This window comes from Castor canadensis, chromosome 13, assembly GCF_047511655.1.
Source record: "Castor canadensis chromosome 13, mCasCan1.hap1v2, whole genome shotgun sequence".
Taxonomy (NCBI): Eukaryota; Metazoa; Chordata; class Mammalia; order Rodentia; family Castoridae; genus Castor; species Castor canadensis.
Window position 1 is genome coordinate 105,003,545 of NC_133398.1, and position 27,895 is coordinate 105,031,439.

Below are 27,895 nucleotides of genomic sequence, written 5' to 3' on the forward strand. Positions count from 1 at the left end.
CCCAGCCATGGTTATTTTGGCAGGGGGTGTCTCCATGTAGCCAAGGTTGGTCTTCAATTACTTTATAGCCTGAGATGCCCTCGAACTTGAGATCTTCCTATCTCTGCCTCCTGAGTGCTGGCATTACAGGTATACACCACCATGCCTGGCTCAAGATAACTTTCATGTAAATAGTTAATATTGAAACGTTAAGCAATGTTCTTCAGCTACTTGCGAAAACTGGGAAAAATATGCAGCCCAGAGTCAGAGCCTCTTCTCTGACTCTGCCCATCCCAAATGCACACAGACACGCACTAGAATATTCAGACTTACCTCTGCTACTTGGTATCTCTGGTAGGGAGATGTAGATCTTTTCCTTTGGATGAGTAAAAAGCAAACCTGCTCTATGTTTTTTATTTATCCTTTGGAGAAAGCTTTGTTTCATCACATCACAGGGTTTTCTTTCTCAGCCCTGTCGCACCCAGGCCACTGAACCTTTGGCAAGGCCACAAGCACTGCCACATTGCACACCAGTATTCTAAGAAAAATAAACTGTAACTTCACTACTTTTCACTCTAATTGCTAAACAACAGTGAGAGATTGTTTAATATTTTGACAAGAAATGTTAAAGGATGTAGAATGTTTGGTTTTTCACTCAGCATTGTGCTGAATCAAAGCTTAGAGGGGGAAAAAACCAAAAAACCCATTCAAAGTACTGTAAAAGAAACACAGGCTGCAGGTGGAAAAACCTGTGGTAGAGGACCTGTCAACTTGTGCATTCCGATTGGTTGGTACCAAGAAGAAAACCATCCAATCAAAGTTGGTGTAGGGGTTCCTCTCATCCAATCAGAAGAAGTCTCCAGGCAGCCCTCATTTGAATACAGAGTCTATAAAAGGGCTGCTGGAGGCCTCTCCTGCCATTTTTTGCTCTTCTCTGGCTGAGGATGGTGCACGTCTGTTCTGCGTCCAGGACTCCGGCGGGAGAAGTGAGCAGCTCCGGTGGACTCCGCTCGTTCCGGAGACACAAACCGTGTTTCCTCCTCCCGGAAAGTGCTCAGTGTGCTTCGCTCTCCAGCTTCTCGTCTCCTGTGAGTCTCCCGTTATTGAAGTTGGGTAGGGTATCACAGGGGGGCCGTGACCACGGGCCCTGGACTCTCCCCAAGTGGAGGGCGGAGTGGGGCAGGAAGAGCCACCTGCTTTCCTGGCGGTGAGTGGACGTTTTCGTGGAGTGGGTGCTGGTGGTGCAGGTGCCCTCTTGAAGGAGCTGCCTGACCTCCTTGGCATTTCTACCTAGCGGGGAGAACCTTAGGTGGAAAGGATTTTGCTGCAAATGTTGGGGTTTCATTCTTTATGGGTAAATAATACTTTTTTGTATATAGTCCACATTTTCTTTAGCAATTCTTGTGTAAATTTCTACCTATCATTAGTTTTTGTGAATAGTGCTTCCATAAATACAGGTGGTATGGTGATTTCATTTCCCTTACTCATGTATCCAGAAGTGGGATAGATAAACCATTTGGCAGATCTAATTTTAGTTTTCTTAGGAGCCTCCACAGTGTTTTTCATAATGGCTATATAAATGTACATTTCCATCAACAGCGTATCAAGGGTGCTGTACATCCTTGACCGGATTTCTTAATTTTTAAAAAAGTAATAGGCGTTCTTACTGTGGTGAGATTAAATCTCATTGTTCTTTGATTTGCATTTCCCTGATAGATAATAATTTAAGCATTTTTCCTTATTTTTTGGCTGTTTGTATTTGTTTTGAGAATTATCTATTCAAGTAATTTGCCGATTTTTCAGTTGGATTATTTGTGTTGTGTTAAATTTGTTAGGACATACGTGTTTAGAAATTTACCCATTTCTTCTAGGCTTCCTGGTTAGTCTAGCAAAAGCTTTGTCAGTTTTATCTTTTTAAAGAGCCAATTCTCTGTTTCACTTCATCTTTTGTTTGCTTAAAGACTCTGTTTCACTTATTCCTTCTGTGGTCATTGTTATTTCTTTCCTTCTGCTAATTTGAGGTTTGGTTTGTTCTTGTTTCTCCAAGTCCCAGAGATGCATGTTTTGGTTACATGAAATCTATTTTTTTATGTTGGCACTGATTGCTATAAAGTTCCTCCTTAGCACTAATTTTACTGCATCCCACACGTTTTGGTATATTGTGCAGCCATTTGCATTTCTTTTGAGAAAATTTTAATTTTCCCTCTTGTATTTCTCAAGTATTCACTCTTCACTCAAATGTATGTTGTTCAGTCTCCATATGTTTGTATAATTTCTAAATATTTTTTATTGACTTTTTTTCTTCCACCATGATCAGAAAATATAAAGGATATGATTTCATTTTTTAAAAATTCAACACTTGTTTTGTGGCCTTAATATATGCTCTATTCTAAGGAAAATTTCGTAAACTGATGAAAGAATGTGTATTCGGCAGCCATTGGATTCAATGTTCTGTAAATGTTAAATCCATTTCCTCTGGAGTATAGGTTAACTCTGGTTTGTTTTTTTTGCGGGGGTGTCTGGATGATCTGTCCTGAGGTGTTTAAATCCCCCACTATTAACATATGGAATCCTATTTCTCCCTTAATGCCTAATAGTGTTTATTTTATGAAATTGGGTGTTCCTATATTAGGTGTGGTAGATTTATCATTGTATCTTATCATTGAATTAATCCCTTGATTATTACATAATGATCATCTTTGTCTCTTCTTAATTTTTGTCTGAAAGTTTACTTTTTTTCAGATGTAAGTATATATACTCTTGTTTACTTAAATTTCCATTTGCTTGAAATGTCATTTTTCATCTTCTCACTTTCAGCCTGCCTACTTGTGAAGTGAGTTTCTTCTAGACAGCATATTGTTGGGTCTATTTTTAAAAATCTATTCAGCCATTTAATCAGTCTGTTTACATTTAAAGATGTTATTGGTAGGTTAGGACTTACTCTTGTCAAATCATTAATTTTCTTCCAGTCTTTTGAATATTCTTGTCATTTTTTTCCTCTCTTGTCCTTCTTTGTGGCTTGATAGTTTACTATACTGATAATATTTGATTTTTTTCTATTCCTCTTTTGTGTACCTAGTCTTTTAGTAGGATTTATTCTTTCACATGTTTCCATGACGGTAGTTATCTTTCTTTTACTTCTGGGTATAAAACTCCCTTAAACATCTTTTGTAAGACTGCTCTGGTAGTCGTGAATTTTCTCAGTTTTTGTTTATTTTGGAAGGTGTTTTTTTCTCTTGTGTTGCTAAAGGATGGCCTTGTTGAGTATAGTAATTTTGGTTGTCCATGATTTTCTTTTAGAACTTGGAGTGATTTTGGTTGTCTGTGATCTTCTTTTAGAACTTTGGGTATATTCTGTTCCCTCCTGGCCTACAAGACCTCTGCTGAGGAATCTATTGTTGCTCTAATGGGTGTGTCCTTAAATATGACTTTATGTTTTTCTCCTGTTGTTTTTAACAGTCTTTGTCCTGTGCTTTTTGACAGCTTGGCTATAATGTGCTATGAAAAGATCTTTTCTGGTCATTTTTTTTTTTTTGGGATTCTATATACCTCCTATACATGGATATACATATGTTTTCCAAAATTGGGAAAGTTTTTTGGTATTATTCTATTAAGTAGCTTTTCTATGCCCTGAAGTTTCATCTCCTCACCTTTGGGTATTCCAAAGATGGAGGTATTTATTCATTTAATGGGGTCCCAAAAATCTTAAATGCTTTCTTCATTCATTCATTTATAGTCTCTCTTTTTCTTCTTTCTCATTCTCACTTTTTCTCCCTCTCTTTCTCTGGATCAGTTATTTACAAGACTTATGTTCAAGTTCAGATACTCTTTTAAAATTATTTATGTTTGAATTAGCATACATTAATATGAGGGTATTTATTATAATTCTATACATGAGCATTATATTTCCAGTTCAGATATTCTTTCTCCTATTTTAGAAGAAATTTTATTGTTGCTTTCAACTATGTGTTAACTTTCTATCACTGTGACAAAATACCTAAGAAAATCATCACAAAAAGAGGAGGTTTTATTCTTGCTCATGGTTGCAGAAGTTTCAGTCTATGGTTATTTGGCTCCATTGTTTCTGGGCATGTGATCAGGCAGTATCTCATGGTGGAAGGGCAGCATATAGCAAAACTGCTCATCTCATGCTGGCCAGGAGGAATGTGAGGTAGGGAAAGAGAAAGAGAGAGGGAGGAAGGGGAAGAGAGAGAGAGAGAGCACACACAAGGGACAAGGGACAAGATAGAGCCTCCCAATGCATGCTGCCATTGACCTAGTTCCTCAAACTAGGCTCTACCTCCTGAAGTTTCTACTACGTCTCAGTAAGTCCATCAAATTATGAATCCACCAGATTAATCAAATGACATCAGAATCTTCATGAGTCATTCAACTTCCAAAATCCTGTAATCTGGCAACTAATCTTTTGTACATAGACTTGGGATACATTTTGTGTTCAAACGATAACAGACTGTAGTTTTCATTTGACTTGCTGACCTCTTTATTTTGAACATTTCTGTTTTGCTTTTTTTCTAAATCTCTATGGGGTGAATTTTTAATTCATATCCCACATTGTCTTCTCATTTTCACTTAACTGTTTATCTGTATTCTCTTGGATACCATTGAACTTTCTTACAAGCATTCTTTAAAATTCTCTATAGATGAGGTGTTCCATCCATTTTGATTTCTAAAGACTCTATTGCTAAAGAGTTATAATCCAATTTCTTAGACATATTGCATTCTTGCTATATCAATTTTCCTCTTCTCCACCCTCCCACTCCCCTCCCCTTTCTTCCTTCTTCTCCTTCCCCTTCCTCTTCTTCTTCTTCTTCTTCCCTCCCTCCCTCCCCCCACCCCCCATCCCAGCAGTGCTAGAGTTCAAAATCAGGGCCTTGCTCTTGCAAGGCAAGTATTATTACCACTTGAGCCATGCCTCGACTTTCAATTTTCTTCCACCCCCCCATCCATACTTTAGCCACTCCAACGTGGCTTCTGTCCTTGTTATCCATCAAGAAAGCATTTACTTAGGCCATTAGTAACTTGTATTCTTCTAAGTGCAGTGGGCATTTTGATCATCTTTCAGTCTGTATTCTATTTGACCTTTAAGCAGTGTTTGGCACTGTTTTGTCTCCTTTTTAAAACACTCACTTCTTTGTGCCATGCTTTGAATGTGTTCTCCGAAGTTCATGTGCTGCAATAGCCAAGTTATGGAAACAGCCAAGATGCCCCACCACTGACGAATGGATTAAGAAAATGTGGTATCTATACACAATGGAATTTTATGCAGCCATGAAGAAGAACGAAATGTTATCATCCACTGGTAAATGGATGGAATTGGAGAACATCATTCTGAGTGAGGTTAGCCTGGCCCAAAAGACCAAAAATCATATGTTCTCCCTCATATGTGGACATTAGGTCAAGGGCAAACACAACAATGGGATTGGACTTTGAGCACATGACAAAAGCGAGAGCACACAAGGGAGAGGTGAGGATAGGTAAGACACCTAAAAAACTAGCTAGCATTTGTTGCCCTTAACGCAGAGAAACTAAAGCAGATACCTTAAAAGCAACTGAGGCCAATAGGAAAAGGGGACCAGGAACTAGAGGAAAGGTTAGATCAAAAAGAATTAACCTAGAAGGTAACACACATGCACAGGAAATTAATGTGAGTGAACTCCCTGTATAGCTATCCTTACCTCAACTAGCAAAAACCCTTGTTCCTTCATATTATTGCTTATACTCTCTCTACAACAAAATTAGAAATAAGGGCAAAATAGTTTCTGCTGGGTATTGAGGGGGTGGGGGGAGAGGGAGGGGGTGGAGTGGGGACAGGGGGGAGAAATAACCCAAGCATTGTATACACATATGAATAATAAAAAAAAATCAAATAAAAAAAAAAGTTCTTGTGCTGGAAACTTAGTCCCCAATGCCACATCTGGAGAGATGGGACCTTTAAGAAGTGATTGGGTCATGGGGGCTCTGTCTTCATGAGTGGATTAATGCTATAGTGTGAGGTGGGCTGGAGATTGCTAAAATGGTTCTTCATAAGAGGTTAGGTTCAGCCAGCTTCCCTTCATACACTTGCTCTTTTGACTTCTAACTTTCTGCCATGGGATGATACAGCAAGAAGGCTTTCGCCAGACACAGAAGTCAGTCTTGGACTTCCCAGCCTGTGGAACTGTGAGCTGAATAAACCTGTGTTGTTTATAAATTTCCCAATCTCTGGTATTCTCTGATAGTAGCAGACAATGGACTAGGACATTTTGTTTCCATGGCATGGCACTCTCCTGGGCTTCTCTACAGGCTCAGTCTTTTCAGTTGTCATTGTAGGTTCCCCCTTCACTTGGCCACTAACTATGGCTTTCTTCAGGCTCAGCTCTAGAACTTTCCTCTTCTCACTCTATCCTCATTCCTTATATGTTCTCATCCATGCTCCCATAGCTCCCAACTTCATATGTCCACATAAGTCCTCTCCTTTGTACACTGGACTTCCAAGTGCAAATTCTATCTCACCATCTCTACTTGGACTGCTGAAGGCTACATGAAACATAGCATATCCAATATCAATGTCTTGGTCCTCCACCTGTCCAAACCAGCTCATCTTCCAGGGTCCCTCCATTGCTGAAGGGCACCTACCTCTCCATCCCATCCCATACCACTCTGTACCATTTGCTCTGGCTTTGAGTCCTACCAGCCTTCCCTTCAGTCTCAAATGGACCATGTCTGCTACCTCAAGAGGCATGCTGTTTGCTGTTTGAGGAGCTTGCTGGGCTGCCTGTCTCTAGTTCACTTGGATTCACTGTCCTGATCCCTTCACAAGCATTAGTCTGCCGTTTTCTTGACATCCAGTCTACCCCAGGCCCATCTGAAACCATTGTCCCTTGCTTCATGTAATTGCATGTTTGTCCCTCAGTGTTGACTCTTTCTCTGGGTTATGAGCTCCATGGAGGCAAGGACATTGTCTCTTTTCACTTTCATTTTATTCTAGGGCCGTGGTTTTTGAAATGAATAAATGAATGAATCAATAAAAAGAGAGAGTTGATTTCCTGCACTGTGTCAGTTGCCTTTCTTTTTAATTTAACATGTTTTCACATATTGACATTTTATTTTTATGAAATCTAATGTGTCCATCTTTCCTATTTTAAGGCCATTTTTAGAATGGCCTTTGTCACCCCAAGATTATGAAAATATTCACCAACATTTCTCTCCAGTACTTTTATGGTTTCATTTGCAGGATTTAATTTTTAAATCCATCTGGAATTTATTTCTGAAAGAAGTAAAATGGTGCCAGCTATTTTGTAACTTTCAAAACTTAGCTATATCCAGTAGTGTGGTGTCATTAAAGATAATAAGATTTGGGGTCAGATTCTAAGCTCAGATCCACTCACCGTGCAAATGTTAGCAAGTCATTTAACCTTTCTGGGAATTAGCAATGAACTTTACAGGAAGAGTATGCAAGGAAAGAGATGGTTCTGGAGTCCTCATGAACAAAATAGCCACTAAAGAGACCAGAGTAGAAGGATGAGCTGATGGCTAAGAGCATGGACTTGGGTCAGATAATCTGAAATCCATCACTGTTCCCCTCATTTTCTTCTCTATAAAACTGCATCTAAATAACATCTTTCTTATTGTAAAGGTTAAATAAATTAATGAATGCAAGTATTTAGACTATGCCTAGGTGTTGGATAAGTAAGAAGCAATAGTTCTCAAGAAAGGATGGCAGTGTTTCAGTGAGTGTGACAAGATTTCCCACCCACATGCTCCTGAAGAAACCAGGAAAGTATGTTCTTAAAACACAGTGACAGCCAAGAAAAGGAAGTAAAAACACCAGTTGACTGAACAGACAACCAAAGTAACTCCCAGGTCTAATTTCCTTTAGTTCCTGCAAATTGATTGCCTGTTGTCTGTTCTAAACTCAGGAAAAATAACTATTTTTCAGTTTTGTTTTGTTTTTATGTGGTACTGGGGATTGAACTCAGAGCCTTGTGCTTGCTAGGTAAGCACTCTATTACTTGAGCTACACCTCCAGTTGTTTTGCTGATTTTACTTTGTTTTTCAGGTAGGCTTTCACACGAATTTTGCCAGGCTGGCCTCCAACCAGATCCTCCTAGCTCTGTCTCTTGAGCAGCTGGGATCCCAGGCATGCACTACTGCACCTGGCACTGTTTTCCAGTTTTAAGAGAGTAATTTTATTAAATTCAGTAAATGGCCAGGTGCTGGTGGCTCACACCTGTAATCCTAGCTACTCAGGAGACAGACACCAGGAGGATGGCAGTTCAAACCAGCCCAGGCAAATAGTTTCACCAGACCCTATCTCAAAAACCATTCACAAAAATAAGACTGTTGGATTGGCTCAAGGTGAGGGCCCTGAGTTCAAGTCCCAGTACTGCAAAAAAAAAAAAAAGAATTCAGTAAATGACTGCCTTGCAATTTATTTTTAGAAAACAATTTTATATGGGCAGGTTTAATAATATAACTAGATATTAATATCTGCAGAGAGCCAATAAATGTGTCACATAGTGTATAAGAAGGTGGGATGGAGAACAATCACCTCACATATCCAATCATAAAGAATATTTTCATTATTATTTTGCCACTCTAAAACACAAGGGGATCAAGGAGGGTTAACAATATAGTCTCACAGAATAATAACACTAAACCTCATTTTGTTCTTCCTTTCTTTCCTGGTATTTCCGTAGACTTTAGACTTGGAAATGGCTTAGCCTCACATGCAGGGCCAAGCCAGCACGTGGCGTCCAGAAACAGGTTTTAATGTTAAATGTCATTGTAGTTCTCCTTTGCTGAGTTCTTATGGAGGACGTCTCGCTCTGTCATCTAGAACTGCCTATCATTTCGCATTTTGTCACATAACTAGATAGATGGGTTACCCAACTAAAGATAAAATAAATCCGTTTCATTGTTTTGCTGGAAAAAAATGTTTTTGATTTTCTGACATATTCACTTCTACAACAGAAACACATTGTCAATTAACAAGTTCCCACAGAGAACTCAGATGCCCGTTTGACATCAGTGATCATAAATGCAGTTTAGGTATTTTAAGTTTAGTTAAGCCATAAGAAATTTATCATTTTTTTCCATGAGCGATTTCCATACAATATATTGAATCAGGGAAGCAGCGGTTATTGGAAGCTTGAAGACAAAGGGGCTGTCTTTCTACCTATATTTTATGTTGGGGGAGGTTTGACCGCCTGGCACTGTCTTCTACCAGTGAGTTACATAACGGGATGAGGTGGGAGGGAGGGAGGGTGTATACAGTCAGCTCTTCATAGTGATTTCCAATCCACAGGTTCAACCAACGATAGAAAACATTTGGGAAAAATGTGACTGTACTAACATATACAGATTTTCTTGTCATAGTTTCCTAAGAAATGCAGTACAATGAGTATTTAGGTAGAGTTTACATCATATTAGGTGCTATATTACTCTAGAGATAATTTAAAGTCTACAGGAGGATGTGCATATCTCATATGCAAACACTAGACAGTTTTATGTAAGGAACTTGCACATCTGATGATTTAGGTGTCCAGCGGGGGTGTGATGCCATTCCCCTGTGGACACCAAGGGTTGGCTGTATTCCCTACTCTTATGCAAAAAGCCACATGGCTCCCTGACTCTGGCTGTCTGTGTTCATTATTACCAGTATAGATCAGTGCACTACCCACTTCTCACAGCTCTGAACACCCCAGCCTGGTCTTGGATCCTTCTGTTACTACTTCTAGGTGGATAATTCCAGCCAGCTCTCTCTTCACTAGTGGGACTGGTTATCTTGAAGGCAGGAGTGAGATGCCCCATTTGTACTATGGTTCAAGTCTAATTTAGGACTGCCAAGTGGTGCTTTAACCTCCACCTGCCATCCTGTGTTTCTTCTTTGCATCTTGGAAGCCAGAGAGGGAAAACATCTTTTAACTGGGACTCCTGCTCTCATGGCATAATATGACCAGTTCTCTTGGTCAAGGCACTAGGCTGAGGAGCAAAATCTTCATGACAAATGTCAACAGCAGCAGTGAAATCCCAGTTCCCAGCTCTCATGTGGAAAGACCACTACTCTAATCCAGTCAGTTTTCTGTTAGTATACCTAGGTGTTCATTATCTGAAACAGCAAAAAATCAAATATTATTCCACTTTAATTTCTACTTAAAACCAAACAGATATCAGCTCCTATGCATGGAATATTTACCCAAACAGGAGGAACAAGAACAAAATCACTTGCTGGTTTACTTCGCCAACCCTAAATCAACCCCAAATCAACAAAATATTCCCGTCTTTGATAACTGTTCTCTCTAGAGTTTGTCTTTTTCAGTTTTCTGAAAAGCAAAGACCTCAGATGGGATATGACTATTTTTTAGTGCTGGGATGAAATTGTGTCACTTTTTTATGGGAAACAGCTCCATGTCATGCTCTCTGCCATTGTAGAATTTCAGAGAGCTCTGTTGACCTCATCAAGCAACATTAACCAATTGCTCAAAGACTGCTGTCTGGCCCTACAAGTTACCACATGCACACTACAAATATACCCAAACAACCTAGGTGAGCACTGGCAAGATTTATTCTTTTTATTATATTATCTGTTTACTTGAGAATATGGCTTACTTTACTTGGAGAAGGAACTATTTACATTTTGACAGTTATATTAGCTTCCTTGGGCTACCATAACAAATTGCTGCAAACTTGGTGGCTTATACCCACTGAAATTTATTTTCTCACAGTTCTGAAAACCGGAAGTCCAAAGTCAAGGTTTCGATGGGGCCATGCAGCCTCTGAAGACTCTAGGGAAAATTCTTTCTTTGCCTTTTCCAACTTCTGATGACTGCAGGCATTCCTTCGTTTATGGCTGCATAATACCAATCTAAGCCTCCATTTTCACATGACCTCTTCCTCTGTGTTCTCTCTTTGAGATCCTTAATTCTAGCTGCAGTGACCATTTTTCCATATAAGGTAATATTTTCAGGTGCTAGTGGACATATCTTTTAGGTGGCTACCTTTGAACACACCATGCCAGGTGTGTAAGGATAGGATGTAGAAATCTAAGCTAGCTGTCCTGTTTTTCTTATGTATTTTAATTATTTAGAGCCTCTAGAAACCACTACCTGCTTGGAGCTTCCCAGCTGTCTCCATCTGGACTCTAGCTCTTTGCTAGAGAGAAGAGGGCTAAGTTGTGTACTGATTTAAGAAAGATGCATTGGAAAGAAGGGTTTCTATAACGGCATACTAGTTAGCTTTCCATCACAGAAACAAAATCCCTGAACGTTACCTATGATGTAAAGGAGGTTTATTTTAGCTCATGGTAGTGCTGACTCAAGTCAAGATCAGGTGGCCTATGGGCTTGGGCTTCTAGTGAGCATAGCACATCATGCAGGGAACACATGTCAGGGTCACATCTCAGGCAAGAAAGCAGATAGAGAAAGAGAACAAGTAGGGTCCCTCAATCCCTTCTTGGGACACAACCTTAATTACCTATACCCCCCATGAGCCCCGAACTCTTAAAGGTTCCCAAAGGTACCACCCTGAGGTATGGGACCTTTAACAGATGGGCCATTGGGGAACATCAGCATCCAAACTGTAATGAACAGTATTTTTAATTCCCCACCAAAAGCCTACTAGGGGATTTTTATCAGCTGTTTCTTGAAACTAAACCTCCTAACGCAATAACTACTTCCATGGCCATTCCCAAGCAAAGCCACCATCCATACTAAACCCAACTATTCACCTTTCCCACACCTGTTCCTGAGTATCCACCCAAGAACTGACTTCACTCATATCTAATGCATGACCACCATCAACAAATTAACATTAAACCTTCAACAGCAGTCCTGCCTCATTTTTCTAATATGTCTGCATTTCACACTCTATAACAACTAACTCCTACCTTCTCCTCTGTCCTAAGGAGTCTGACTTCCAACACTCTTACCTGATTGTCTTGTATCACACTTCACTGATGAAACTGAAAATCTTAGCCAGCCATGATAGTTCACACCTGCAATCACAGCTACTCAAGAGGTAGATTTAGGGAGGATCATAGTTCAAGGCCAGCCTGCAGAAAAAGTTAGAAAGACCCCCTGTCAACCAACAAGCCAGGTATGATGGAATGCATCTGTGGTCTTAGCTATTTTGGAGGCATAGGTAAGAGGATCACAGTGTGAGGTCAGCAAAAATATGAGACCCTACCTGAAAAATAATGAAAGCAAAAAGAGCTGAGGGTGTGGTTCGAGTGGAAGAGCACTTGCCTAGCCAGTGCAAGGTCTTGAGTTCAAACCCCAGTATTGCCAAAAAAAAAAAGGGGAGATGGCAGTGGCAGGAGTGGGGGGTAGAGAAGTCTTTCTATCCCCAAATTTGTAATCAGTGGATGACTATATCCAGCATTTCTGCCTCCTTCTTGCTGCAAATGCACAGCCTCTGTTCCTATTAGACACTCTCTTCTTTTGGGTTGTTTCTCATAATCCCTCCTGGAGAGTCTCACCTGCAGTCAGCCCTTCTCCTCGCCAGCCCCAGCCCCTCCCCAGACATTGTTCCCACTAGTAATCCAAGTGTGTGATAGTAACACCAGGACCTCACGGAACACCTCCTCTACGTGAAGGTTCTGTTTTCCCTCTGCCTTTGTGGCAATGTTTGCTCATTTTCAACTCATTTTCCTTGAGTTTCATTGCCAGTACTCTACAGACGCCATGCATGCGAGTGTCTCAAGGCCCCTTCATGCTCTCAGCTGCAACGGGCACCTCTATGTCTGTATCTTTCTAACTTTTATTTGAAAATTTCCCCCGTCCTTTAAAGAGCTCGACACACTCAGTGAGTTTCAGTTTCTGTTCTATGCATGACTTTTAAAAAGACTACATCTAATTTATGCCAAGATAAAATACTAGAGCCAATCTGCCTAACTCATTGTTTTTTCCTCCTGGGGAATATGATTTTTACTTGATTTGATTAGTTTTTCCTTAAACATTTTAAAATTATTATCATTGTGCAAGAGAACTGATTTTTTTAAAAGAAAATCCTGGAGGAATCAAATTGCATATCTATCTGTTTTAACAATATTACCAGTTAAATATTACCTGATAAAATCTACATATTTACAAAATGTCACTAGGTTTCTAAAATCTACCAAGATGGTAAATAATCATCTCAAAGACTAGCAGAACAGATGCCGAGGGCTGGCCTGCCTCAGGCTCAGGCGGCCGTGGGTGCGCGTGGTGGTGGCAGCGGGCTGTTGTGCTCCTGGCCCTCCTCTTTCCCTTCCTTGGCGGGTGAAGGAGGTCGAAGCGTTGCTGGGTGCGCTCTCCCTTCCTTCCCTCAGTGACCTCCCCGGCCCTCTCGCGCTGCGCGGTCTCTCAGACGCAAGACTGTCCCGGCCCGGACATGGCTCATGGACAGCAGAAGATTCAGTCTCAGCAGAAAAATGCCAAAAAGCAGGCTGGACAAAAGAAGAAACAAGGACATGACCAAAAGGCTGCTGCAAAAGCTGCCTTAATATATACCTGTACAGTCTGTAGGACACAAATGCCAGACCCTAAGACCTTCAAGCAGCACTTTGAGAGCAAGCATCCTAAGACTCCACTTCCTCCAGAATTGGCTGATGTTCAGGCATAAAATTGTTTACAGGTGAATTCATGACACCTTTGATTCTACTATCTCAGACCTTAGGTAACAAACCTGCAGCTGCTTTTCTAACAAACTGTTGATCAGAAAAAATAAAGGGGCTACAGAAACACTCATTTTTATGCTGTTCCCTTTTGGGCTTCATGCAAAGACAATTCTGTGTAAATGTACAGTTGACTCTGATTTGGAAATCTGAAAATCAGTCCATCCTTCTTATAAAAAATTTTTTTACAATTGTAATTATATTGATGTTCACATTGTGTAAAATAACTCATTTAATAAAGTAGCACTTTGATTTTACAACATCACAGGACAAACGGTTCTAAAAATTCTGTTCTAACTTTCCTTATTATTTGCCTTATAAAAATCTAATGAATCCATCAGCTAGAATTGCAAGTGCAGTTCTTATCTCCGTAGATTCCTTAAACTAGAGCAGACTCATTCATTAAAATTGTGCACATGAGTTTATTGGCAGCTGATGGTCTAGGCTGAACAATGGCTTATCTCCTGAGTTAGTATATTGCAATTATGTATCATTGCCCACCTCTGATCATTTCCTGTGGTTCAAATTGGAATAAAACTTGCTCTGTGAAATGGCTCTAGCTCCAGCCAGGGGTGCCCTGTAGATAACTGATGAATTCATAAAAGTGATAGTGAATCCTTCTGAAAGATTTGGTTCTGAGGTATATGCCATAACCAAATAATCATTAGGTCTGTTTGATACAGAAAAATCTGATGGAACAAATGTAAACTGGTAAAAATATTTGTTTTAGAAATTATAGTAAATTCTTTGCAAATTGTTCAAGTTCTTTTGAAATGGAAACTAATTTTTGAAGGAGTTTTTGGAAACTATTATTTGACCAATTTGATCAATGAAGTTTATCTTAACAGGAAAATTGGAATGACTTGTGGCTGGTTAATTCCCAAAATACACCCTCTCCTTTGTTTTCTAAGTTAAATATTGATTTTAGGAATTTACTTTGTGCTGGTTACTAAAATCAAAGACTATGTGTACAGTCTTACTTCCACCTGAACTAGAAAAGTATTAAAGTAGGCCAGTATTCACATTCTTTTGGCTCTAAGGATGGGAAAGTAGTTTTGTTCAGTTAGACAGGGTGAATCCTATCCAATTAAGGAAGACTAATTTTAGTGTGCTTTTAATTGCTTTTGTGGACTATTATACAAGTAAACTGCTGTATCTGGGTTTAGATTTAAAATTAGCATAATAGGAAGAACAGTAATTACTGGTAACTGCTTAGAGCCACAAAACTGATCCTGTGGATGACAAAATGCATTCCCTCTGACTGCTGTAACTCATCACTGCATTCATTTTGTAGCTTTGCATATTCTTACCACCTTGTGTGTCTTCACTGTAAGTTTAAAGTAAGGTATTTGCAAGGAAGAGCTCCAGTGCATATAATTTCTTAGCAGTTCCTATTCTTAGACCCTTATTTTAAGAGTCCTTTTGTTTCATAGTATTTAATTTTGTAAGTTTCAGATTTAATATCGGTCATTTCTTAATGTGTCAATTACCAGAACATTAGAATTTAATTGATTTTCTCTGGTTGGATATTATGGAAGTTTTGGTTAAATTATAATTTAAAAGGTTTTAAAAATGCATTGGGCATATATATGTTTGTTTTTTAGTAACAAATCACTTAAAACTCATTCACAAGTTTTGGTTTAATTTTTTTTTTCATTTGTTTTACTGATTAATTTAGAGTAAAAGTTTTTTGTTCTTGTATTTAATTCTTTATAAGCAGCCTAAGATACCATATTTAACTATATTTCAGTAATGGGGAAGTAGTTGATTGATCTTGCATAAGGCATTAATTCATAATATGGAGATTATTAGTATATTCCCCTTTTTATTGTGTTTGAGTTAAATCTGCTATAAGGAGAAAATTAAAAGTCTTAGACATCTTTGTGACTTAATTTGAAGATTCTTTAATAGATCACAGCAAAGTTTGTTTTAAAACTGTTAATGGTGTTTTCAAAGACTTGATAAAATACACTGAGAGAGAATTGGTCCATTTGTAATTCTGTATTTACATTAGTTGCCAAAAAGAATGGGGTTGAGATTAAACTTGTTTCCATTCTCTTCATATGGATATATATTCCAGTGTTTAACTGACACACTGGGCTTCAGTTGTGTGCGGTAATGTCCTATTAAAGCAGATGTTAAAGAAAAAAAAAAGACTAGCAGAACATTCATTTTCTATTAAAGTGATTGAAGCACAGTTTTGTGCAAAGATTGTTAAATCTATAGATTGAAATTTCACTTTGTACCCCATAAACACACACAATTGTCATTTATTAATTAGAAAGAAAGAAGGAATGAAAAAATGAAGGAAAGAAAGGAAAGGAACAGGGAGGAGAGGGAGGGACAAGAGAGAAAAGAAGAGGAAAGGAGGGAAGAGGAGAGGGGAAGAGAAAAAGGAGAGGAGAGAGGAGAGGAAAGGAGGGGAGGGGAGGGGAGAACAAGTGGGAAAAAACTCCAGGTAAGTTTAGTGTGCAACTAAGTTTGAGAACCAGTAAATTACCTCATTCTTTTCCAGAATAGTTATCTTTCAAATTCAACTCTCTCACACACCTTTAAAAAAGGGTTTTATTACAAATTTCAGGGGACTCTTGGGATTGAGTTTGTTGCATACACAGAAACCAGTCCTTTATAATGGGAAAAATGAATGAATGAATAATAATTCTCAGTTTAGATATATAATATTCTCTCAGGCCTCTGATGGATGTGTCTACCTCTGTACCCACTGGGAAATAAAAGCTTCTAAAGGGTGCTGGGCATGGTGTACATACCTGTAATCCCAGCTAGTAGGGAAGTAAAGGTAGGTAGGTAGATCTCAGTCCGAGTTGAGCCTGGGCAAAAGCATGAGACCCTAACTAAAAAATAAACCAAAGCAAAGGGGACTGGGGCATGGCTCCAGCAGTAGACCACCTGCCTAGCAAGCACAAGGCCCTGAGTTCAAACCCTATTGCCAAAAAGATATGTAGTGTGATTTGTGGAGGATATAAAAGCATTTGAACCTAACCTATCTCATAAGTTTCTACACATCATAGGGATATTCATCTTCAAATTTATATTCAGGTAGCACAGGGATATCATTTCTTCCTGAGTTACAAATATGGCTCTGATGATGTGGTTTATCTGTTCTGTAATGGCCAGAGGAAAGGGGAACCATTAGAATGGCTTGAGAAGGAGCCTCGCTCCCTCAACCCTTGTCCTAGAAACTATGCTCAATGTGTGAGATCTGAGAAGTGCTGGTTGGAAAATAATTTTTACATATCTCTGCTCGCCTCAGAGGGCTGGATTGGAAAGTGGCAATTATTTTGCTGCGACAATGAAATGGCTCCACTTTTAAACACACACTGGGGATGAGCAATGCTGGCAAAATGGAAACTCATAGCACATTGCAGTTTTTCAATTATTAAGAGGGCATTTTCCTTGCAGAGTTGGGCTATAAATAAAAAATAAGTAAATGAAATATTCCCAGAGTACAAGTGTATCCCAAGACTGATGGTAATGTTATTATAAAAAGAGTATTAAAAGTGAATTAAAATGATAGTTCTTACATCAGTGCTTAAGAATAGAAAGATGACAATGCTGTCATATAGACTGGGATACCACTGCTCAGTTTGCCATGTGCAAAAATATGCTTCAGAAATTGACACAGAGCCTGCAGAGTTTTCTCCTCTCCCCTCTCCTTCTTCTTTTTTTATAGGACTAGGGTTTGAACTCAGGGCTTCACACTTGCAAAGCAGGTCTCTATTGCTTGATCCACACCTCCAGTCCATTTTGCTCTGGTTAATTTGGAAATGGGATCTCACAAACTATTTGCCTGTGGCCTCAACCTGTGATTCTCCTGATCTCAGCCTCCCAAGTAGCTAGGATTACACGTATGAGCCACCAGCACCCAGCTTAGAGTTTTCTTCTTAATTTTCTCAGCACATTAAACACAGGAGGAAATACAAATTTTGTTATTACTGAACTCATGTCTGCTACTCTATTTTAAGTGAAATACATTTAATTATGATTGCCAAGGTGACTGATCTTATTAGACCTGTTTGAATCCCAATTCTTCACGGAGCTCGCGGTCTCCATTGGCTCTTCCTGCTTCCCAGAACACACATGCTTTGTTTTCATCAGACTGTGTCTGCCTGTCTCTCCACCCATCCCTTCATAACCATGCCAGATCTGTGTCCGCGTTTCAGCTGCCTTCACAGCTAGACCATCTTTTCTCCCATCCCTGGGGAAAGCATGATCTTTTTTCAAGGCACCCTACAGTCTGCACCCCTTCAAGAAGCCTGCAGGTGCCCTGGCCCACGCTGGTCTCGCCTCTCTCTGAGACCTACTCCACTCACAGTACTATAATGACCACACGTGATTCTAGCCCCTGTGCAATTTTTTTTTTACTCCACGCAGGACTGTTGCCCTCAGGTTCCAGGCTCAGGGCACACAGGTGTCTAATGTTAAAACACCAAACCCATAGTATGCAAAATGACATTGTGCTTATGTAAAAGCAGGATCCCTTGGACACCAAGGACAAAATTGTGATGGTAAATTTTGTGTGTTCACTTGCCTAGTCATGGGTGCTGAGACATTTGGTCAAACTTTATTCTGAGTGTGCCTGTGAGGATGCCCCTGGATGGGACTTGCATTTGGGTAAAACAGATTGCCTTCTCCACTTGAAGTGATTGTGTCTCATCCAATCAGATGAAGATCCGAATGGTACAAAAGGTGAATAAGAGAGCTCCTCCTTCCTGGCCGTCTTTGTGACATTGCTCTTCTCCTTGAACTGGAGCTTATGCAGTCAGTTCTGGTTCTCAGGGCTTTGAAGTCAGGCTGGAGCAATAAAATAAGGTCTCCTGGGTCTCCAGCTTGCTTACCACACAACTTAAAACTTTTAGCTTCCATAACTAAGGGAGCCAATTCCCTACAATAAGTTGCGTACAGTCACCCTTCATGTCTGTGGATTCCACATCCATGGATTCAAGCAGCTGCACATCAAAAATAGTTGGAGAAAAATTTGCTTTCCTACTGAACGTGTACAGAATTTTTTGGGTCATCATTCCCTAAATAATATTGTGTAACAACTATTTACATAACAGCATTTATGTTGTATTCAATATTGTAAGTAATATAGAGATGAGTTAAAGTCTACAGGAGGGTGTTCGTAGGTTAGATGCAAATAACACACCATTTTATAAGAGACTTGAGCATCTGTGAATTATTTTATCCTTGGGTCTTAAAACCAATCCTCTATGCATACTTGTTTCATTCTCTCTCTCTCTCTCTCTCTCTAACACACACACACACACACACACACACACAAACACACATTATCCCAGACTATTGGTTCTATTTTTCTGAAAAATCTATACTAATACAACAATCTCAAAATGGAAGAAGGCCCCTATGCAGTTGTTAAAATGTTTGGAGTGACTGGCTGATGTTTTGTGCCTTTAAGCATCAGTAAAATATAAGTTGAATTTAATTCTTCTTGAAGAGTAATCCAAATGTAAAATTCTGTTACTGATTTTCTCACTACTCGCAAGGATCTTGTCCATTGGTATAATATCATGTTAACATCATAGAACAGGTTGGTCTGTGGGCCTCCTTTCTCCTCACAGGTCCCTCCCGAGTTATATAATCTACCTGTAAATGGCAGGTCAACATTTTATTCTGGGTGTGAATTGCTGTCTACTGTAGACTACTAGCAAGCAGTTCTGGTTGTTCCTAATTCAGCCCACACTGAATCTGTGGGATCCCATATCCAGGTGTATGTGAGGAACCAGTGCACCACTGCCCTTTTTCTCCCCATGTCTGAGGTGAACTTGAACACATGAGTCTTCTGCTCCTGCTGGCATTGCACTTGCCAACACTGCCATAATTCTGTAAGTCAGGGAGGACCACAGCCTCCATGCTGTCTTAGATTCAATCGAGAATATTTTACACCCAAACTGACCTACATTTTCAAGGTTACAGCCTAAGAACTAAGTGTGTCTTTGCCCTCATTTTACTGCCCTGTGCCCTCTGCTTCCCACAGCTTGGTTAGAATAGATTAAGGTAGAAATTCCAGCTAAATATTAGAACTAGCTTGGGAGCTTTTTAAAAAGAATACAACTGTATTGAGTTCTAAATCATATAGTGTATAATTTCCCATGTAAAATGTTCAATGGGTTTAGTATTTTAAATGGTCCTGTAACCATCACCACAATTTTAAGACATTTTTGTACTCATCCCTCACCAGCCTCACTATCACCGCACCCAGCCCTAAGCAACCACTAAACTCCATTTAGACTGTATTGCATGTTTTGGATATTTCATATACACGGAATCATGCAATACATGGCCCTTTACGCTTGGCTTCTTTCACTTGACATAATTTTCCAAGGATTATCTATGTTGTAGCCTGTACCACTCCATTCTTTATGGCTGAGTAATATTTTATGTATTACCATATTATGTAGACCATATTTTGGTTTTTTTTTCCATCAATTGATGGACATTTGAGTTGTTTATATCTTTTTGGTCATTATAAACAATGCTTTGATTAACAACCTTGTAAAAGTTTTTGTATAGGCACACACTTTTATTTCTCTTGGTTTATACTTAGGAGGGTTGTTGGTGGGTCAGTTGATCATTCTGCTTAATTCTTTAAGAAGCTATCAGATTGGTTTTGCTAAGTGGCTGCACAATTTTATATCCCTATCATCTGATTTTTCTACATCCTCACCAAAACTTATTATTATCTGACTTTTCCATTCTAGCTGTCCTAGTGGGTGTAAAGTTTCTCATTCTGGTTTTGATTTGCATTTTTCCAATAGATAATGGTGGTGAGCACCTGTGTTTGCTAGCTATTTGCTTTTTTGGAATATTCCGATAATATCCCATATTTTAATTCTCTCTCTCTCTCTCTCTCTCTCTCTCTCTCTCTCTCTCTCTGTCTCTTGACAGTGCCTTGCTATGGGGCCAGGCTAGCCTCAAATTTCTAGTCTCAACCTCCTAAGTGCTGAGATTACAGATGTGTTCCACTAGATCTGGCCAATTAATTTATCGTTTTAAAAATTTTAATTCAAGGCAGGCACTCATGGCTCACTCCTGAAATCTTAGCTACCCGGGAGGCTGAGAGCTGAAGGGTTGCTGTTCAAGGCCAGCCCTGGCCAATAGTTCACAAGACCCCCATCTCAACAAATAGCTGGACATGGTAATACATACCTACCATTGCAGCTACAGCAGGATGCACAAAATAGGATTGTGGTCCAGGTCAACTTTGGCATAAAGAGAAACTCCCAAAAATAACCAGAGTAGAAAGGGCTGGAGGCATGGCTTAGGTGGCAGAGTACAGGGGCTGCTGCTAGCTGGGCCTTCCAGGAGTCTATGGTTGACACACCCTCACACACACACACACCAGCCTGTCAGTCAGGGCAGCAGCCTGTCATCCCATAAGCATGCTGCCCTTCGCCAGCCGTTCTTCCCCTGTCTGTGGACTTTGCTAGGTCTGCAAGGCCCCTTCACTTAGCAGACAATTGGATGAGGTTCCCCCCCTCGTTAGATCACCTGCATCTGCTCATCCATTCACTCACTCTACAATTGTTCGATTGCTTTCTTCCAGATGCTGATCTAGGTTTGTGGAGATGCTCCGAGGAAGCTTATTTTCTAGTGCGTGAATAGTAGGACATTAAACAGAGCAAAAAAAAGTATACTATGTTGGCTAGTGACAGGTGCTATGAAGGAAAATAAAGTAGGCAAGAAAGTAGAACATCCTGGGCTGCGTGTGTGTGTGTGTGTGTGTGTGTGTGTGTAAGGTGTATGTCCCTCAGATGACATTGCTAAGACTCATAATGACCTATGGCACTCACACAGCAGCTAGGAAACAAGTTTTGTGACTCCTGGTCCCAATCTTTCCACATACACCCTCATCCTCTATTTTACCTGCTGTGGACTAAATAATGCCCCCGCCTAAAAAGCAAGCATTGGAGCCCTTACCCCTAATGTGGCTGCATTTACATGTGATGTTATGACAGGATTCATGTCTTTATAAGAAGAAACTCCTGAACTCTCTCTCTCTCTTTCTCTCTCACCCTCCCCTACCCACCCACCCCCAGTTCCCAGTTCTCCTTACCACTACCACCACATGAGAATACAGGAAGAAATCAGTATCTACAGTCCAAGAAGAGAGTCAGAGATGACCAAATCCTGCCCTGACCTTGAGGACTTCCCAGCCTCCAGAACCGTGAGAGGCAGAGGTTTTTTTCTGAGGCTGCTTGCTATAAGGCAGCCAGGCTGACTCTCTCATTGCCCCGCCTGTTGATAAAACAGGTGTCAGAGTGCTCATTGCATGCCCAGGTGGATGTGTGTCAAACACTAAGAGGGAGATAGAAGTGAAACTGGAAAACAAGCTATAAATGATGTCTTTCCTGCAGCTGGCTGACTGTAGTGAGCTAACCTCCTCAGACACAGCCTTCACAGATGACTTGTTCCACTAATTCCATGGCACAATCTTGACTTTTACAACAGCTATCAGGGCCATGTCTTTGCTAACATTTCAGGAGAGATTTAAACAGTGCTGCCTTGCTGTCTTGTTCCTTGGGCACAAGCTGAATGTGAAGGTGGGGGTGGGGACAGCTGGGGACCCACAAGCTGTTATTCTCACTCTCCATCTATCTGCTTCCCTGCACAGTCACCCAGTGGGAAGGCAACCGACCATGGATTTCACTTGCAATACTGCAGACTCAGGAATATTATCCTCATTATTTTATTACAGAAAATCCATTGTATTGGGTACTCTAATATTACCTTTTTATTCCTGAAAATTGGAGACTCAATTTTTTATTCTTGTAAGAATCCCTGCCAACAAAAATACTGATATTTAAAGCCTGGAGTTGGGGGTAGGAAAATAGGGAGACTGTGTTAGAATTATACTGATCCAGGATCTGGCAAATGTAAATGGTGTGGTACACACTGGTTAGGTTTTGGAAGATACAAGAATCTACAGCAAGCTCTGTACTAAGAGAGCTCTGTGAGGCTCACAGAAAACATTCAGAAGCAATATGAAGCCAAGAGATATGTGCAAACATTGAATTGCTTCTCCCTGATTTCTGCTAAATGTAGATTATGAAAAGGAAAATTAATATCAAGTAATGTATTATTCATGTACATATATACATACAGCTGCATATGGAGATGCTCCTTGACTCATGGAGGGATTACAACCCAATAGACATATTTTAAATTGAAATATGTATTCAATACACCTAACCTACCCATCACCAACATAGCTGAATCTCACCCGCCTTGAACATGCTCAGAACACTAGCCTACAGTTGGGCAAAATCATCTCACCCAAAGGCTCTTTTGTAATAAAGTATTGAATAATTTGTGTCATATACTGAATACTGTAATGAGAGTGAAAAACAGAACGACTGTGTGGGCACCCTTTTACACCATCATAAAGTAGAAAAATCCTAAGTTGAAACATCATAAGCCTGGAACCATCTGTATGATTCTAGAACCACTGAAACATTGATGATATCATTCAGAAAAAGTGACATATGACAGGACTGGATGGAAGCAGAGAAAAATCTAATACCATGCACAGAATGGAAGTGGAAGGCACTCCAACATGGGGACACTGTGGGTCCTGAGGAAATGTTCAGGGAGCTGGTCATGGGCACTGCCATATTGCTGAGCTATTGGCACCTGCGGAAGGTTCATCCAAACTGCAGCCACACAGCTAGGACCCATCAGGAACAGCCTTAGGGGAATTCCTCATGGGAACCGTCCATCTGATGAGACCACCAGCAGCCACAGCTCAGGCTTCCAGGTGCCAGTGACCTACTCTCACCTTGAAATGGGGCTAGAGGTTGGACACCAGGGCTCTGCCTGGAAGTAAACTGAGCTGTCCTGTCTCCTTCCAAGTACACTGAAAAATTCAGAAAGAGAATGATTTTTTAAATCTACCATCTTTTTTGTTCTATTCATTTTTGAAAAGACATTTTATTAACCGTATGTTCATGGTGACAACATATGTGCTTACATTGTGTCTTAATTAGAGTCATATCCTCCATCACCTTCTTCCTCATCTCTTCTTCCCTACCTCTTAGAATAATTTCAACAGATTTCTTTGTTCTGTTTTCAAATATGTATACAAAGTATTTTGACCAAATTCACCCTCTTTCACCTTCTCCATTTATGCTCCCTCTTCCTCTGGTACCTGCCCCTGGACAGGACCTGTTTTACTTCCTGCCCTTCATTTTTGTAAGTGTATATTGATTGTTCAAGGAGGGGTTGCCATGGTATTTATTGCACTTTAATCAGATTAACCATCTGTATTATTCACTCTTTTTCTGTTGCCCTACTCCCCTATTATTCAACAGCCATCCATTCTTAAACGAACGACTCACATAAACTCCCTCAAATCCTAACTTTATAAGCCATTCCTGGGCAAACCTGGATCTTTTCTTCAAGGAAAACAAACAGAAAGCTATTTGAATCTGCCATATTTCATATTGAGGAATGAATGTCACTTTTTCTTTCTTTTTTGTTTTGGGATTTTTTTTGGAACAGTGACTCACTAGGTAGCTCAGACTAGTCTTGAACTTGTGATCCTCAGGTTCTTCAGTGCTGGGATTACTGGCATGTACCACCATGCCTGGCCAAATGTCATCTTCTGAAATCCACAGTTACCAGAAACAAGGACATTTTAAAGAAACTGTGTTATCATTATTCCCAGTTTCAAAGAGACACTGCAGGTATGAGATTAGAGCCAGTATTCATAAAAAGTAGATTTTTTGAGACCAAGAAGGAAAATGCTGATGAAAACTTCAATTTCTGGAATTTCAATTTCATGAAATATTGATATTGTGTAAACACCACAGAAGATCTCATCAACAAAGTAGAGGATGAACTCTGAGAGTCTCTGAGAACATGAAGAAATGAGAAAAGCAGAAATGAGGTCAGACAGGTAAAAAGCAAGGACAGACAAAATACATCTAATAGTAGTCCCAGAAGTGAAGAACAGCACACCACAATAACGTATGTTTTTAAAACTTCAGCAGAAAATTTTTCTAAACCAAAGAAAGACTGCTAAAGTCTGCAGAAAGTTAAGGTCAAAGATAGCATAGCAAAGTTTTTAAAAACTTAAGAACAAATCAAGTGTCCAAAAGACATCCAGGTGGGAAAAAAACCAAATCACTTTGCAAGGAATGAAGATCAGGGTGACTGCAAGTTTCTTTGTGCATTCAGCACTGTGGGAGAGAATGAAACCACATCTGCAGAGCATGAAGGGGAGGTATTGTGAACCCAAAAATCTGCACCCCATTAAAATATATTCATAAGCACAACAGGAAAACATTTTTAGACCTACATCGGATTGGAAATTCTGTCATTCACAAGCTACTCTAGAAACAGTTACACAGAGCGAGCAGGCGGACGGGTGTGGCGGGTGGCGCCCTGCTTCCGGGCCTCGGCTCTGCGAGCCCTGCCGGTCTGCGCTCGCCAAGGCCAGGCGGGAGCGAGCACGGCTGCCCCGGGCGGGAGGGCAGGAAGAGGGAGCTGGAGGAGTTGGCCCTGAGCAAATGGGGAAACCGGGGTGAGCCTGGTGGCCTGGCTCTCTGTCCAGCCCAAGGAGCCCCGCTGGCGTTTTTGGCGGAAAAGAGCCTATCTCTTCCTGAAATTTCCTAAGGCTGCTACAAAGATGTTTGACATAAAGGCTTGGGCTGAGTGTGCTGTGGAATGGGTTGCAAAGGACCCGTATGGCTTCCTTACAACAGTTATTTTGGCCCTCACTCCACTGTTCCTAGCAAGTGCTGTACTGTCCTGGAAATTGACCAAGACGATTGAAGCCAGGGAGAAGGAACAAAAGAAGAAACAAAAACGTCAAGAAAATATTGCAAAAGCTAAACGACTTAAAAAGGATTGAAAGAATGAACAGGATCTGCAACCAGAGAAGAATCATTTGGAAAATCAAACAGCTTTGGAAGGACTCACTAAGGTCTTTGGATTTCACAATAGGATTTTACTTAGTAAATTAAATCTGACAATACGGAAGAATCATTTCAGTTCTGACCTCAATACTGTAATAACCTTTAGGCTTGAGTATAAAAGTTTGTTGGTATCTGTTGGCAGTTATTTTAAATTATCATATAGGTGAAACATCCCCAATTTGAAAATTCAAAACCCAAAATGTCCCATAATCAGAAATTTTTGTGTACAAACATGATGTCACAAGTGGAAAATTCCACACATGACCTCATCATGAGTTGCAGTCGAAACACAAGGTGCACTGATAATACTGTATGAATTTTGTGTTTGGACTTGGTTGCCATTCTCAAGCTGTATCATTATGTATATGCAAACTTTCCAAAATCTGAAAAACATCTGAAATGCTTTTGATAATTCTTCCCAAACATTTCAGATAAGGGATACTCAGCCTGTAGTACATATTCTTTATAGCTGCATCTTATATATTGAAATGAAAACATCCTGTGGAGAAAAAGTACTTCTGATTATAAACTCTACTCAAATAGTGATTTAAAATGGAACAGAATCTTTTGTCCTCTTCCGGACAAAGGATATTAAGAATGTATAAGTCAGAATTGCTCTCTCTGAGGTGAAAACTTTGCTTTTGCTTAAGAGATACAGTATATTAGTCACATCTTTTATCATTAGTGCTTATTGGAATGGAATAATTTCTGTTTTTCTCCAAGCAAAATGATACTAATCAATGAGTACATCTGTTTTCTGCATTTTTCTGACATTAGCCTTTGAGTCAACTGGTAATTATGAAGACACTCTGCATTTTCTAACTTAATTTTTATAAAGATTTCTCTTGAATATCTTGAATATGTAAAATACCACCTACTGGATATAACAATTTTTGTACTTCTGAACACTGCCATTTTCTTAGATGGGTTGTTGAGAAGAGTAATAGTATGATTTAAAGCTTGCAGTAAAAATGCCAAATGCTATAACACCCTGGAATCAATTTTTTTCTTGAGCTAACTAGAACTCTGAAATAGTCATCAAAAACTTTGTTTTTTATATAGATAATACTTTTATTTTAATTCTGTTCTTTGTTTTTATCTTGTGGTAGTGATACCATATTTTTGATGAAACAGGTTTCAGGTGAAAATTAAAAATTCAGATTTCTTTTGAAGAATTCCTAAGGAGTTAAGTCATACTTCTTAAGTGGTAAAGAAAGTCTTAAATTTTGAAAAGAAAAATGATGAGTATAGTAGTGATTGCACAAACTAGATGAAATGACAGTGTGCTATAATTAGAAATACAGAGCTAAAGAATCAGTTAAGTAGTAAAACTGGAACTTTTGACTATTAAACATGACTTTTCTTAATGCATGGTCCAGTAATTTTATTCATTGCAGTATTTTAATAGCTTATTAATGTTTTCTGCACTTCAGACAATGAATTCTAAGTTACAGTAATTGTATAGGAGCTCTAATTTAAAAATGAAACTAGATACTAAAATAAATTTGATACTTTTTTATAAAAAAATAGAAACAGTTACACAGAATTTTGCTGCAGAAACTGGATTACATTAAATTCAGAATACAGTAAGGCTTGAAACCTTACCATATACAGACTGAGCTCAATCATACAAACCAGTGCAAATATTAAAATATGTTAAGGAGATGATTTATAATGAAAAGGTAATCAGATAGGCCTAAAATTTCCATACCCCATAGATAATATTTGAGAATTTAGAATGGGGAATAACAGAGGCAGCACTGCCAAAAATTAAAAAAATGGAAACATCTTATCACATGGCTAAGCATCAATAACAATTAATACTGTTTCATGTTTCTTCTGAGTTTAGGAAAATAGATTCTAATATGATTTATTAAAAAAAACCTTACAGGTTGGGTGTGACTCAAGTAGTAGGGTGCCTGCCTAGCAAGCACAAGACCCTAAATTCAAACCCCAATATCACCCCTCCCCCCAAAGAAAACCTTAAGGTAACCAATACTAGAATTAAGTATTACATTATAGTTTCCAAATCATTGAAGAACAAATAAAAGATAAAAATAATTCAAATTCATATAGAAAAAAGTCAGAGAAAGATTAAAACCACAAAGCATTAATATTAGAAAGAGTAACGTGTTTTAAGTTTATTTGATGGAATTTTTAAGCCCAAGCATATGTAAATAGGTAAACTTTCTCCTACCAAATGGCAAAATATATCAAATTGTTTCATAAGATCAATGCCAACTATCTGCTGTTTATTAAAAACAGATACAAAAGAGGTACCAAAAAGTCAAAACCTTTTTCTATT

General features: G+C 39.4%; 2 protein-coding genes and 1 pseudogene across 3 annotated transcripts in view; all 3 read left to right on the plus strand.

Annotated features, from left to right (window-relative positions):
* Nucleotides 1–921: 921 nt before the first annotated feature.
* The window catches only part of LOC109678496 (alpha-1A adrenergic receptor-like), a 171,820-nt gene continuing 144,846 nt past the window's right edge, over nt 922–27,895 (plus strand). For both annotated transcript variants that reach the window (XM_074052402.1, XM_074052405.1), the window contains exon 1: nt 922–1,067. The gene's annotated coding sequence lies outside the window, so the exon portion shown is untranslated. The remainder of the gene's footprint in view (nt 1,068–27,895) is intronic.
* LOC109678498 (zinc finger protein 706 pseudogene) lies at nt 13,213–13,702 on the plus strand (annotated as a pseudogene).
* On the plus strand, nt 23,686–27,801 carry LOC141415549 (small integral membrane protein 15-like). The gene has a single exon (XM_074052407.1). The coding sequence runs from the start codon at nt 25,302–25,304 to the stop codon at nt 25,524–25,526; it is 225 nt and encodes a 74-aa protein (XP_073908508.1). The 5' UTR covers nt 23,686–25,301; the 3' UTR covers nt 25,527–27,801.